The sequence below is a fragment of the Suricata suricatta genome, chromosome 9, assembly GCF_006229205.1.
Source record: "Suricata suricatta isolate VVHF042 chromosome 9, meerkat_22Aug2017_6uvM2_HiC, whole genome shotgun sequence".
Taxonomy (NCBI): domain Eukaryota; kingdom Metazoa; phylum Chordata; class Mammalia; order Carnivora; family Herpestidae; genus Suricata; species Suricata suricatta.
In genome coordinates, this window is record NC_043708.1 from 80,406,784 (window position 1) to 80,422,041 (window position 15,258).

Here is a 15,258-nt window from a genome sequence, read left to right on the forward strand (position 1 = left end):
AACTCTCTGGATAGGAATTTAACAAAGTTAAAAACCTTGAGAATTAAAGAAAAAAGATCCATTAATATCACTTTCAGGAATTCATAGTAAAAAATATTCCATGGGGGTATATGCAAAGATGTCTATCAAGGCATTGCTTATAACAGCAGTTCCAAACTTTTTGCCCTCAGGCCCCTTTATATCCTTAAAAATTATCTGAGGGCACCAAAGAACTTGTGTATGTGGGTCGTATCTATCAGTAATTTATTAGAAACTAAAATGAACATTTAAAAAATATTTATTTTAAAATAATAAACCCATCACATGCTAATCTGACATTTTTAATGAAAAATAGCTATTCTCCAAAACCAAAGAAATTTAAGAAGAGCAACACTTACATGTTTTTACAGATAATGCATTTTTTCCCATTTTTGTAATCTCTTTAACACTTTGATAGAAAAAACTAGATTGTCATCTGCTTCTGCATTCAGTCTGTTGTGCTATCACCCATTATACAGTCTCTGGAAAATTCCATGACACATTTGTGAGAGGATGGGCTTAAAGAGAGAGAAATAACATTTTAGCATTATAGTGAAAACTGTTTTGTCCTTACCTCTGAAAGGGTCTCAGGGGTCTCCAGAGGTCCCTGGACCACACTTTGAGAATCTCTCACTTAAAATATCACAAAATCCATTGGTACAAGATTGTTTGGATTATAGTAATACAGTGAAACGCTATGCAGCCTTCAAAAATGATTCTAGGGGCCAGGCCTAACTGGCTCAGTTGAAAGAGCATGAGACTCTTGATCTCCAAATCGTGAGTTTAAGTCCCATATTGGACATAGTTTACTTTAAAAAAAATTTTTTAATGATTATTCTAGTAAAGTTCTATTTATTGACGTGGAAGGATGTCCATTCTCAAACAAAATACACAGCCCATATATAGGCTGGAATGTTGTACCACGTTTTTAATTGTAGTTATTTCTGGTTAGTGGGATTACAAGGATCCTAATTTTAAGGTTTTTTTTTTTTTAGTAAGTGTGTTAACATTTATATATATATGCTCATAATCAAAAATGCCTTTTTTTACTTCTGTCAGTAATTCTCAAGCAGGGGACATTTGGCACTGTTTGCAGACATTTCTGGTTGTTAGAACAGGGGGTGCTACTGCTCTACAGTGCCGAGGACTGACCGCCCCCAGACCCCCAAACAAGAATTATCTGGCCCACAATGTCAATAGTGCCACAGTGAAAAGTCCCGGCTTCTAGAAAATGAACATCCGTACTTCTTCCCTCACACTGGGCTCCTTCCCATCTGCACCTAGCTTGAATACAGTAACCATCACGCTTCTTCTTTTAAAAACATTTTTTTAATGTCTTTATTTTTTATTTTGAGAGAGAGAGACAGAACGTGAGTGGGGGAGGGGCAGAGAGGGAGACACAAGAATCTGAAGCAGGCTTCAGGCTCTGAGCTGTCCGCACAGAGCAGAGTGTGAGATCATGACCTGAGCCAAAGTCAGATGCTTAACTGACTAAGCCACCCAAGCACCCCAATCATCATGCTTTTTCTGAGGGAATATAATGTTCTAGAAGTCACCAGGTATTAGGATTACTGATTAAAAAAAAAAAAGTTTAGGAAGCATAAAATTCTCAGCTAATTAATAGTACGGGTGAACATTAAGATACTTAGAAGGCCAGATGGGATTCAGTTTTAGCAGGGTAAGGTTTAAAATCTTTCCTCCAGGTGCATGATTACTTCCATGTTTTCCCGAGAGTGCTATTGTGTCTCTCAAAGGCTATAAACTAATTCAGTCTTTAAAAGAACGTCCATTCATAGCTTTCTAAAGAATCTCCTTATTTACTAAGTGTTCTCCTGTGGGAGATCACCAAGGTTGCTGCTGTATAAAGGGGGGTGTGCCATTTTAATGTTTCCTTGTATTGTGAGGGGAGCGGAAAGAACACCCATTATGTTTCATTGAAATTAGCTTCTTATGTTGAGCCAGGATTTCAGACATAGCTGAATAAATCAAAAAGGTTGTCTTCAGGCATTTGTTAATTGGAAATGACATCCTTTATAATTAATTTTTACTTGCTCTTGATCAAACACATAAGTTCAAATTTTGTTATTTTTCTTTGACTAATACCCAATATTTAGTTTTTATATTTAATAGAAAAAATGATTCACTTTACTTGTGTTTTGCTTTATTGACTGTTTTGTAATTGTTTTTGTTTGTTTTTAGAGAAGCTTCCGATAATCTTGCAGTGCAAAATCTGAAGGGGTCATTTTCTAATGCTTCAGGTATTTACTAATTATAACCTAAACATAATCGTGCAGTGTGTGTGCGTACACATTTGTGGTAAGCACTAACGACCGCGCAGACTCCTTGCGGTATCAGAAATAGATCTTTAACATATACTGTTAAGTGTGCCAACTGGAATTTATCTGTGTGCTTTGAAACCCGTATCTTAGAAAATGATTGAAAGTTTGGTGATTCCTCTGATCCTAATACATCCCTGTCTTCCTGTCTTATTTTCACTGGTTCAATCTTCCTTTGACTCAGCTGATGATACAGATTAAATGTGGATAATTTTCCTGGAGATTTTCCCCACACAGAAGATTGAGGAATAATACATTGAAATCCCTTGAGAAAGACACTGCATACATTTTGTTTTCCTGAAAGCCAACAGGGAACAGTGGTGATCTTACATCTTTAGTTTCACCACATCTACACCTTACTGAAAAAGCAATGTCCCAAGCATTGTCCACAAGACGACGTTTTTTGGCTTTTAACAGAACTGGGTCTTTTTGGTTTGTTACTGCTAGCATTGACTTTCTGCCCAGAATAAGTGTTGAAGCGTAGTAAATGTGATTCTTTTTCTTAGGGTCACGAGGTTTTGGTGACTCATATAGCCTCCCTGTGCCTTAGTCACCTTCCACCCCACCTCCCACCTGAGGAGAGAAGCCTGGTTGTTTTGACAGAAGCATGAGGGTTCTGGGCTACTCCAGGTCAAGGGCAGGTAGTTGCAGAGATGGAAAACATCGTCCAGACATAATCTGGCCCTTAGAATCACATCATAGTGGATTCTGCTAATAATGCCTGCCATCTCTGTGGTGTGTTACAAAAAGTGGAATCAGGTAAGACCCTAAATTCTCAAACTCTCTGTTTCAGGTCTGTTTGAAATTCATGGAGCTGCCGTTGTTCCCAGTGTGAGTGTGGTCGCCCCGGAGAAGCTGTCAGCCAGCACCAGGAGGCGGTATGAAACTCAGGTACACAGTTGGCTCAGCTTTCTTATATAAGCTACAAAGGAGGTAGAGGATAGGAAAGGAAGATAAACAGTTTCCTAGAAATATTTTCCTTCCCACTTCCTTAACTTGGTGGCTTCTGAAAATTTCATCAACACAAAGCATCTCTCTGGTGTTAGGATTCTGCCCCATTTGTCCTCTAAAGAGGTGTCCATGTGCACTGCAGGCACCTAGAAGCACCTACTGTCAGAACTACTCGATCTAAACAAAGACTTTCTGATCTATATCTCATGGCAGACAGGGTTTTGTTTTGAGTAGCAAAGCACAAGAGATCTATTCCAAAACTGGAAGCAGGTTTCTCCCTGCACACGTGTATTTGGTGTCTGCTATACACCGGCTTCTGTGTGAAATGCCACGTAAAATTCAAAAGACATACGGCTTGGCCCCAGTCCTCAAAGAGTACATAACCTTAGAAGCATATGCAGTGCACAGTTGGGGAACAACAGAAGAGAAGTAACAGAATGCTGAATCAGACGCACTGCATGTGAGTGTAGGAGTTGCTGCAGACACAGCAACTGGCTTCTGGGAGGGGATCCCTGATGGATTTAAATAGGTAGCGGGGAAAGGAATCAGGGCAATCCTCAGGACACTGACCTAACTTGGGAAGTGGCTGAGTGTTAGAGAGCAGTCATTATTTAGAAATGCGATGAGACTGAAATATAAAAGATGACCTCACTGTGCTACGTATGCGCTCCTAGCTGTTGCTCAGGATGTTGGATGGCGATGCATTTTCACATCTTTCTGCTGCTTTCATCCCCCTTCAGTTCCATGTCCTCACTGCTGTCAGCTTCCTCTTTTCCAAATTTAGCTTAATATGAAAAACCCCCTGCAGTTTTAGTGCCCCCAACCTTATACTAAATAAGTAGGTGGAGTATTAAGTTATCAAAACAGACTATGAAATCTCATTTCCCCTGAGATCAGGATAGAACAGACACTCATCTTTCCGGGGTGGATTAAGAGCAAGTCCTTAGATAATTTTTGAAACCCCTTCCAGGCCTTGATTTGTCACTTGTGACTGCTTCCTAGAATAAGAAATAAAATGGCAAGAAAGATCGGTGGGGTTGGCCGGTTCTGAATTCTGATAGGTCTTCTTGTTTTAGGTACAAACCCGACTTCAGACCTCCCTTGCCAACTTACATCAGAAAAGCAGTGAAATTGAAATTCTGGCTGTAAGTGCTTTAACATTTTGAGAATTGCCCTGTTGTTGAAGTTGTTTCCTCAGAGGTTAGGCCATTTTTGCCCAGTGTGCACAGTATTGGGATGCAGGCCTTTTATCACTGATATGAACCACATGCAATCTAAATCTGTAAAAACGGGGAAGAAAATGGAAGGTTCTGTGTTTGTTTCTCCTGTTTTCTTCCTCTGGTGATGTTGTTTATATTCCCCCTACCCTCCATCTTTCATTTTTCTAAAATGTTTCAGACTTTTGCCTTTGAGAATATACTGAGTGCAGGAAATAGCATCAAGCCTCTGGGGTGTAACGTGTGTGGACTGGAGATATTTGTTTGCCCGTGCTGACCTCTTCCCACTGCACGGTTCATTGAAGTGTGCTGTGTTTTATAGCACAGTCATGTCCCAGACTCTGCCGGCCTGTTCATGTTGCTCCCTTCTAAAAGACACTATTGTCACAAGTCAGTATGTGCTGCATTGGGTGCCTTGAGAGATGACCTACACTTCTGTGTATCAACAGGTGGATCTACCCAAAGAAACCATCCTACAGTTTTTATCATTAGAGGTAAGCAAGATGAACTGTTGTGCATTGTGGCCTTTCAAATTCCAAAGCCTGCGTGTTAATTTGCCAAAACAAAATAAAAAATGGCATTATTTTCTTCATGATACTGGGTATTTTTTAGCAGTTCTAGGAATTAAACAACATTGTTCCTTTTATGTGACATATATACTGAATCAGATTTTCTAAGACAATCATACTTTTCTAGTGACTTTTAAAATTCATAGAATATTTCAACACCTCGTATTTTTACTGTGTATCAGGCTCTGGCAGGCCTTGCTCTAAGCATTTTCAAATATTAACTCATTTAATCATAACAAAAAAGAGGTATGTACTATTATCCCCATTATATATAGATAAGCAGGAGTATTTTGCATTTTATGGAGAATGGAAGAGATATTAAATATTTTTTTAAAGGTTTTTTTGGAGAATCTTCAGCAGGTTTCCATGCTCAGCATGGAACCCAGCGTGGGGCTCAAACCCACGACTCTGGGATCGACCTGAGCCAAAATCGAGTCAGATATTCAACCAACTGAGCCACCCAGGTGCCCAGAGATACTAAATACCTTACTCAAGGTCAACCTACTAGTAATTAGCAGAGATAGGATTTGAACCCAGACAGACTAATGGAATCCTAACCTCCATACAATGCTGACCTTCATTACAACTAGGAAAGCTTATTTGTAGAACTGGAACTATATATGAAAGATATTTTTATAAAAATTAAGAAATTAAGACAAAAATTTGTGTGTGTGTGTGCATATATAATTTTTATGGGTAGCACTAAAAACACTGATTTAAAAATGGACATAGGACCTGAAGAGACATTTTCCCAAAGACATAGAGATAGATGGTCAACATCACTTATCACCAGGGAAAAGCAAATCAAAACTCCAATGAGATAATGCCATACCACCTTACACCTGTCACCACGGCTAAAATTAACAATATGAGAAACATAGGAACCATCCTGCACTGCTGGTAAGAGTGCAAACTGGTGCCACCACTGGAAAACAGTATGGAGGTTCCTCAGGAAGTTAAAAAATGGAGCTACCTTATGATCTAGTCATTGCATTAGTTGTTATTTACTCAAAAAATATAAAAACACTAACTCAAAGAGATCCATGCACCCCTATGTTTACAGTAGCATTATTTACAACAGCCAGATAATGGAAGCAACCCAAGTGTTCATGGATAAATGAGTAGTTATGGATGTGATGTGTACACACATACAATTGAGTATTATTTAGCCATAAAAAAGGACTGAAAACTTGCTGTTTGCAACAAGAGGAATGGAACTAGAGAGTATAACGCTAAGTGGAATAAACCAGAGAAAGACAAATTTCATTCATTCACATGTGGAATTTAAGAAACTAAACAAACGAGCAAAGGAAAAAAAAGGCTAAGAAACTATCTATAGCTAAAGAGAACTGATAGTTACCAGAAAAGAAACAGATGGGGAGATGACAGGTGCAATCGGTCAATGGGATTAAGATGCAATATGTATAGAATTGTTGAATCACTATATTATACATCTGAAGCTAATACTGTATGTTAACGATACTGAAACTTTAAGTTTTTTGTTTGTTTGTTTTGAAAGCTCACTATCAGGGCTGAGAAAATCCCAAACAGGTTCTGTGCTGCGCAGAGGCTGATGGGGCTTGATTTCATAGTGAGATCATGACCTGAGCCAAAAATCAAGAGTCAGATGCTCAACCGACTAAGCCATCCAGGAACCCCCCAAAAAAGCTTTTTAGGGGGAGCCTTTATTATCAGATAGCCTAAAACTTATAAAAAGTTGAATAAACATTTTTTCTTTAATGCTTATTATTTTGAGAGAGAGCGAGAGCACACATGTTGGAGAGGGGCAGAAAGAGAGGGAGATAGAATCCGAAGCAGGCTCCAGGCTCTAGCTGTCAGCACAGAGCCCGATGTGGGGCTCAAACCCACAGACTGCGAGATCATGACCTGAGCTGAAGTCGAATGCTTAACTGACTGAGCCACCCAGGTGCCCCTGAATAAGCATTCTTAATAACAAAGATTAAAAAAAAAAAAAAAAACACCTGTAGGTATTACTGTGGTTTTTTAATGTCCTGCCAAAGGATACTTTTGTCTCTCAGAGTATTTAGCCACAGATTAAATTAAATGAAAAAAAAATGAACTTTGTCCCAGAACATTTTATATATTTTTCTGTTGTCATCTTGTAAATAAGCATATACCATTGCGCTGGCAGTTACTGCTTTATGTTCCACTCAAATGATGCACGCAGAGGTGTTACCTCCATTTTACACAAAATAAATGCAGAAAAACTGGTCTTAAGTCACGTAGCACACTACGGCTGCAGCACTGCTCATCAGGATCTAAAAAGGAGTCTTATACAGAAAATCAGTGCTCCAAGGGAAAAAAACCCAACCATCTCCCCACAAGATCTAGCTGTAACTGATTTTTTTTCTAGTACACTTAAATGGCATTGGCCTTTCATTAGTGACCCAGAAAAAGCCAGTTAATAACACTAGTACCTGTCATTAAGGCTTATCTATTTTTTCCTAGTGGGATGCTGACGAACAGGCATTTAATACAACTGTGAAGCAGCTGCTGTCCCGCCTGCCAAAGCAAAGATACCTCAAATTAGTCTGTGATGAGATTTATAACATCAAAGTAGAAAAAAAGTAAGTTATCACCGAGGTACTGCATGTTCAATGTGGGTTAAAACTTGAGGGATTTCAAAATGGCATATTTTATTGTCTTGTTGAGTTTTGATGGCTGATAAGCGATTATGTCAGAATTGCCCCTGATAACCAGTAAGGCTTGCTCAGGACAATGAATCAGCCATGGTTTGTCAGTAACAAAACCCAGCAGTCCCAGAGGTAGTGATCCCACTTAGAATTTTGGTCACCCAGGTAACTCTGAATGTCTAAATGAAAGGGAAATGCTGTGATTGCTTTGCTGTCTATGTCCTCATGTCAGAAGGACAGCCATTCATGTTACCAGCTGCTTAAAAGGCATGGTGTTCCCTTCATGTAGGACCGTACACTACAGACCCTTGCCAATCACCACTTCTGTAAAACTTCCCTAGTTTTTTCAGTGACAAGCGTGGTCTTGTTTTTATTAAACAGAACTCATACATAAGGTGTTCTAAATCTGTTAGTAACTTTGTTCTTTGCCCTTTATATTGATCCTACCTTTTCTCTTTTGCAGGGTATCTGTGCTATTCCTGTATAGCTACAGAGATGACTACTACAGAATCTTATTTTAAAAATCCTAAAGAATGGTCATTATCTTGCTCAAAGACAGGAGCTTATACTATGAAATGTTGTACATTCACTGTAATTTTAACTTTACATTCTAAGAAGTGTCCCACAAAGTTGAGCTTTGTAAGTTTTTCATGTGTAATATATAAATTTTATCTTTTTGGATATAATAAATGCTTTCATATATCTCCTGCTTTTAAATTGCAAATCATTAACACTAGAGGTTTTGTGGAGCTAGAACACAAGAAAATAGCCACATTTTCCCTTAATCCTAATGACTAAGCCCATGAATATGCCCAACAAATCAACCCCAAAAGGTCCACACCAAGAAACATAGTAATTAAAACACAAAACAGTAATGATCAAGAGAGGATTTTAAAATCATCAAGAGAAAACAGTTTCATACAAGTGAAACCCCATAAGGCTATCAGCTAAATTTTCACTAAAAACTCTGCATGCCACAAGGGAGTGACATGATAGATTTGAAATTCTGAAAGAAAACCTGCAGCCACGAATGCTCTATCCAGCAAGGCTATCCTTCCGAATAGGGGGGAGAGAGTTTCTCAGATAAACAGAAGTTAGAAGAATTTATAACCACTCAACCAGTCCTACAAGGTGTGCTAAAGGGGGCTCAGTGGAAATAAAGACCACATAGACCTAAAAGTAGAAAGCACAAAAGCTTTAAATTATCTGTAAAAATTAGTAAAAGGATTCACAAAATAAAAGTATGTAAAGTATGATACCAAATACCTAGAATATGGAGAGAGGAGTAAATGGGTTCAAACTTAAGTGAACACAACTTAACAGAGTTTGCTACATGCATAAGAGATTAGATACCAACCTAATGGTAACCACAAATCAAAAACCAGTAATAGAGCATGACTGTGGAAAGCCAGCAAACCATGAGAGAAGAGAGGAAGAGAGGAAACTACAAAAGCAACCATAAACAAGTAACAAGATGGCAGTAAGTATCTACCTATCAATAATAACTTTGTAAATGGACTACATCCTCCAATCCAAAGACACAGGGTGTTGGGGCACCTAGGTGGCTCATTCAGTTAAGTGTCCCAACTTGTGGGGTCTTGGCCCAGGTCATAATTTCATGGTTTGTGAGATGGAGCTCTGCACTGAGCAAGGAGCCTGCTTGGGATTTTCTCTCCATCTCTCTGCCACTCCCCTACCCTTCAAGAGCATGCACACAATCTCTCAAAATACATAAACTTCAAAAAAAAAAAAATAAAGGGGCCCCTGGTGGCAGAGTCAGTTAAAGGTCTGACTTCAGCTCAGGTCATGATCTCATGGTTTTGAGCATTGCATGAGGCTGTCAGATCAGGGCCCACTTCAGATCCTGTCTCCTTCTCTCTCTGCCCCTCCCCTGCTCGTACATGTGCTCACTCTCTAAACATTAAAAAAAAAAAAAACAACAACAACAACAACATGGGGTGAAAGAAAAAAAGCAAGGCCCATCTATATACTGCCTATAAGACACTCATTTCAGACCTAAAGACACCTCCATATTGAAAGTGAAGGGATGGAAAAGCACTTAACATGTAAATGGAAGTAAAAAACCTGGGGTAGCAATCCCTATACTGGACAAAACAGACTTTAAAACAAAGACTGTAATGGGACAAAGAAGAGAAGCACCTAATAATAAAGGGGACAACCCAACAAGAAGATGTAACCATTGTAAACATTTATGTGCCCAACATGACAGCACCCAAATACATAAAAACCGGGTAATTACAAAGGAAGTAATGGATAATAATACAGTAACGTACTGTAACACTCCACTTACATCACCGGATAATCAAGACAAAATCAACAATTAAACTGGTTTTGAATGATCCACTGGACAAGATGGATCTAACTGATACAACATTCCATCCTAAAGAACAAAATGCACATTCTGTTCAAGTGCACATGGCACACTCTCCAGAACAGATCACATATTTAGGCCACAAACAAGCCTCAAGAAATAAATTATACCATGCATCTTTTCCAACCACAGTGCTACGAAACTAGAACCCAATCAACCACAAGAAAAAGTCTGGAAAGAGCATAAAATACATGGAAGTTAAATAACATGCTACTAAACAGTGAATGGCTCAACCAAGAAATCAAAAAATACATGGAGACAAATGAAAGTGAAAATGGCTCAAAATCTTTGGGGTGTGCAAAGATTCTAAGAGGAAAGTTAATACCAATACAGGTCTACATCAAGAAGAAAAATCTCAAATAACCTAACCTTACACCTAAAGGAATTAGAAAAAGAAAACAAAACCCAAAAACAGTAGAAGGAAGGAGATAATAAAGATTAGAGCAAACATAAATAAACCAAATAGAAACTAAAACAATATAGGAGATCAGGAGCTGGTTCTTTGAAAAGACAACAAAACTGATAAACATTTAGCCAGACTCATCAAAGAAAAGGCTCAAACAAATCAGAAAAAGGAGAAATAACAGCTAACCCACAGAAACACAAAAGGATTATAAGACAATGTTACAAAAATTAAGTGCCAACAAATTTAGACAACCTAGAAGAAATGGATACATTTCTGGAAACATAATCTCCCAAAACTGAATCAGGAAGAAATAGAGAATTTGAACAGATCAATTACCAGCAGTGAAATTGAATCCGTAGTGAAAAACTCTCAAGAGGATTTGACAGGTGAATTCTACCAAACATTTGAAGAAGAGTTAATACCTATTCTCAGACTATTCCAAAAAATAAATTAAGGAGGAAAGCTTTCAAATTCATTCTATGAGGCCAACATTACCCTGATACCAAAACCAAATAAAGACAATACAAAAAGAACTACAGGCCAGTATCTCTGAAGAACACAGATGTAAAAGTCCTCAACAATATGCTAGAAAACTGAATCCAACAATACGTTTAGAAAAATCATTCACAATTAAGTGGGATTTGCTCCTGGGATGCGAGTGGTGCAGCATTCACAAGTAAATCAATGATCAAATGATTGATAGATGACATCAAAAGAATAGAACTATGTGATCATTTCAATAGATGCAGAAAACACATGTGACAAAGTACAACATCCATTCATGATAAAAATCTTCAACAGACAGGTGTAGGGGGAACATACCTCAACATAATAAAGGTCATACATGAAAAACCCATAGCTAACATCATACTCAATAGTGAAAAAGTGAGATCTCCTCTGAGATCAGTAAAAAGACAAGGATGCCCGCTCTGACCACTTTTACTCAACGTAATACTGGAGCAACAATCAGATAAAAGAAGAAATAAGAAGCATCCAAACTGGTAAGAAATAAGTAAAACTTTATTCACTACTTGGAGGTGTCATGAAACTACTATATATAGAAACCCTACAGGCTCCACGAAAAAACTATTAGAACTGATTAATGAATTCAGTAAGGTCACAGGATACAAAATCAATATACAGAAATCCACTGCATTTCTATACACTAACAATGAAGTAGCAGAAAAGAGAAGTTAAGAAAGCAATCCCATTTACAACTGCATCAAAAATAACAAAATACCTACAAATAAACTTAACCAAGGAGGTGAAAGGACTATACTCTGAAAACTATGAACCACTAATGAAAGACATTGAAGATGATACAAATAGAAAGATATCCCATGCCTATGCATTAGAAAAACAAATACTGTTAAGATGTCCACACTACCCAAAGCAATCTACAGATCTGATGTCATCTCTACCAAAATACCAACAACATTTTTCACAGAACTGGAACAATCCTAAAATTGTATGGGACGACAGAAGACCCCAAACAGCCAAAGCAACTGTGAAAAATAACAAAACTGGATGCCAGATCTCAGGATACACTTACAAAGGTGCAGTAATCAAAACAGTATAGTGCAAAATGCAAAGGGAAAAAATGCAAAGGAAAAAAATCAAGAAAATAGGCAACTGACAGAATGGGAAAAGATAGTTGCAAATGACATATCAAATAAAGGGCTAGTATCCAAAATCTACAAGGAACACACCAAACTCCACACCTGAAAAACAAATAATCCAGTGAAGAAATGGGCAGAAGACTTGAACAGACACTTCTCCAAAGAGGACATCCAGATGGCCTACAGGCACATGAAACGATGTTCAACATCACTCATCATCAGGGAAACACAAATCAAAACCACACTGAGATACCACCTCACACCGGTCAGAGTGGCTAAAATGAACAAAACAGGAGACTAAGATGCTGGCAAGGATGTGGAGAAATGGGCACCCTCCTACACTGTTGGTGGGAATGTAAACTGGTGCAGCCACTCTGGAAAACTGTGGAGGTTCCTCAAAAAATTAACACTAGAATTTCCTTATGACCCAGCAATAGCACTGGTGGGGATCTACCCAAGGGATATAGAAGTGCTGATGCATAGGGGCACATGTACCCCAATGTTCATAGCAGCACTGTCAACAATAGCCAGATCATGGAAAGAGCCTAAATGTCCATCAACTGATGAATGGATCAAGATGTGGTTTATATATACAATGGAACACTACATGGCAATGAGAAAGAATGAAATCTGGTCATTTGTAGCAACGTGGATGGACCTCGAAGGAGTCATGCTAAGTGAAATAAGTCAGGCAGAAAAGGACAAATACCATATGTTTTCACTCAGAGGTCTAACAGGAGAAACTTAACAGAGGACCATGGGGAGGGGCAGAGGGGAAAAAGAGAGGGAGGGAGGGAAATCATGAGAGACAAATACTGAAAACAAACTGAGGGCTAAAGGGGGAAGGGGAAGGGGGATAACGGACATGGAGGAGGGCACTTGTGGGGAAGAGTGCTGGGTGTTATAGGGAAACCAACTTGACAATAAACTATAAAAAAAATAAAAAACAGTATAGTGCAGACACAAAAATAGACCTATAAATCAATGGAACAAAATAGTCCAGAAATAAACCCATGCTTATACTGTCAATTTTTTAAATGTTTTATTTATTTTTGAGACAGAGAGCGAGCATGAGAGGGGGAGAGGCAGAGACAGGGAGACACAGAATCTGAAGCAGGCTCCAGGCTATGAGCGGTCAGCACAGAGCCTGACATGGGGCTCGAACCTACAACGTGAGATCATGACCTGAGCTGAAGTAAGAGGCCCAACCAAATGTGCCACCCAGGCGCCCCACTGTCAATTAATTTTTGACATAAGAGGCAAGAATATGCAATAGGAAAAAGACAATGTCTTTAACAAACAGTGTTGAGAAAAGTAGATCACTTTCTCACACCATACACAAAAATAAATTCAAAATGTATTAAGGACCTTAATTATGACACCTCAAACCATAAAAGTCCTAGATGAGAGCACAGCTAGTAATTTCTCTGACATTGGCCGTAGCAACATTTTTCTAGATATGTCCCCTGAGGCAAGGGAAATAAAAGCAAAAATAAACTGCTGGGACTACATCAAAATAAAAAGCTTCTGCACAGGTAAAAATAAACAAAACTAGGGGCACCTGGGTGACTCAGTCAGTTAAACATCCAACTTTAGTTCAAGTCCTAATCTTGCGGTTCATGAGTTTGAGCCCTGCCTTGGGCTCTGTGCTAACAGCTCAGAGCCTGGAGCTGTCTTCGGATTCTGTGTCTCCCTCTCTCTCTCTCTCTCTCTCTCTCTGTCCCTCCCCTGCTCACACTGTCTCTCCTTCCCTCAAAATAAATAAATGTTAAAAAAATTTTTAATTAAAAAAACTAAAAGACAACCTACTGAGTGGGAGAAGATATTTGTAAATGACATATCCGATAAAGGGTTAGTATCCAAAATATATAAAGAATTTATATAACTCAATACCAAACCGACAGCCTGATTAAAAATGGGCATTAAGACATGAACAGACATTTCTCCACACATACAGATGGTCAACAGATACATAAAAAATGCTCAACATCACTCATCATCGAAGAATTGCAAATCAAAATCACAACGAGATATACTTCCTGCCTGTCACACTGGCTAAAATAAAAAATACAAGAAACAACTGTTGGCAAGGATATGGAGAAAAGGAACCTTCGTGAACTGTTGGTGGTAATGCAAACTGGTACAGCCACTGTGGAAAACAGTATGGAGTTACTCAAAAAATTACAAAAATAGAAGTATCATATGATCCAGTAATTCCACTATTGAGTATTTACCCAAAGAACACAAAACACTAATTCAAAAACAAACACGCGTCCCTAGGTTTATCAAGGCTTTATTTACAATAGCCAAATTATGGAAGCAGCCCAGGCATCTATCGATAGATGAATGGATAAATAAGTGGTATATACACACACAATGGAGAATTACTCATAAAAAAAGAGTGAAAGCTTGCCATTTGCAACAACATGGATGGATCTAGAGAATATAATTCTAAGTGAAATTAGTCAGAGAAAGACATATACCATATGATTTCAGGTGTAGAATTTAAGAAACTACACAAACAGAAAAAAGAGACAAACCAAAAAATAGACTCTTAACTACAGAGAACAAACTGACAAGGGCAAATTGGGGTAAGGAGATGGGGGAAACAGGTGAACGGGATTAAGAGTTCACGTATCTTGGGGCGCCTGGGTGGCTCAGTCGGTTGAGGCTTCGACTTCGGCTCAGGTCAGATCTCACACTCGTGGGTTCGAGCCCCGCTATGCTGACAGCTAGCTCAGAGCCTGGAGCCTGCTTCCGGTTCTGTGTCTCCTTCTCTCTCTGCCCCTCCCCCTCTCATGCTCTGTCTCTGTCTCAAAAATAAAAAAAATAACAACAACAACAAAAAAAAGAGTTCACGTATCTTGATGAGCACTAAGTACTGTATAACATTGCTAAATCACTATACTGTACACCTGAAACAACTATAACACTGTATGTTAACGATTCTGGAATTTTTACAAAATTTTCATTTGGATGTAGGTAAATATTAAGAAATCTAATAAAGAGAGGTGGTCTAATACCCATCATGCAACTTGCTCTCTTGAAAAAATTAAATATTCTTTTTCCCCTCCCCAGAAAATGTCCAAACCAAAG

The 15,258-nt window shown here is 38.5% G+C and overlaps 1 protein-coding gene and 1 long non-coding RNA gene across 5 annotated transcripts in view; one reads left to right on the forward strand and one right to left on the reverse strand.

The window, feature by feature from the left end:
* Window positions 1–8,455, forward strand: part of EIF2AK4 (eukaryotic translation initiation factor 2 alpha kinase 4) — a 97,382-nt gene extending 88,927 nt beyond the window's left edge. For 3 of the 4 annotated variants that reach the window (XM_029950209.1, XM_029950210.1, XM_029950212.1), the window contains 6 exons: window positions 2,218–2,276; window positions 3,148–3,245; window positions 4,382–4,450; window positions 4,972–5,016; window positions 7,561–7,679; window positions 8,209–8,455. In XM_029950209.1, coding sequence (XP_029806069.1) covers window positions 2,218–2,276; window positions 3,148–3,245; window positions 4,382–4,450; window positions 4,972–5,016; window positions 7,561–7,679; window positions 8,209–8,266 — 448 coding nt within the window. In that variant the 3' untranslated portion in view covers window positions 8,267–8,455. Of the gene's footprint in view, window positions 1–2,217; window positions 2,277–3,147; window positions 3,246–4,381; window positions 4,451–4,971; window positions 5,017–7,560; window positions 7,680–8,208 lie in introns of those variants that run through there. The other variant, XM_029950213.1, reaches the window with a different exon arrangement.
* On the reverse strand, window positions 303–8,519 carry LOC115300717. The gene is made up of 2 exons (XR_003912796.1): window positions 7,530–8,519; window positions 303–536 (listed from the first exon to the last, which is right to left on the reverse strand). It is a non-coding gene; the product is annotated as an uncharacterized LOC115300717 (long non-coding RNA).
* Window positions 8,520–15,258: the final 6,739 nt, after the last annotated feature.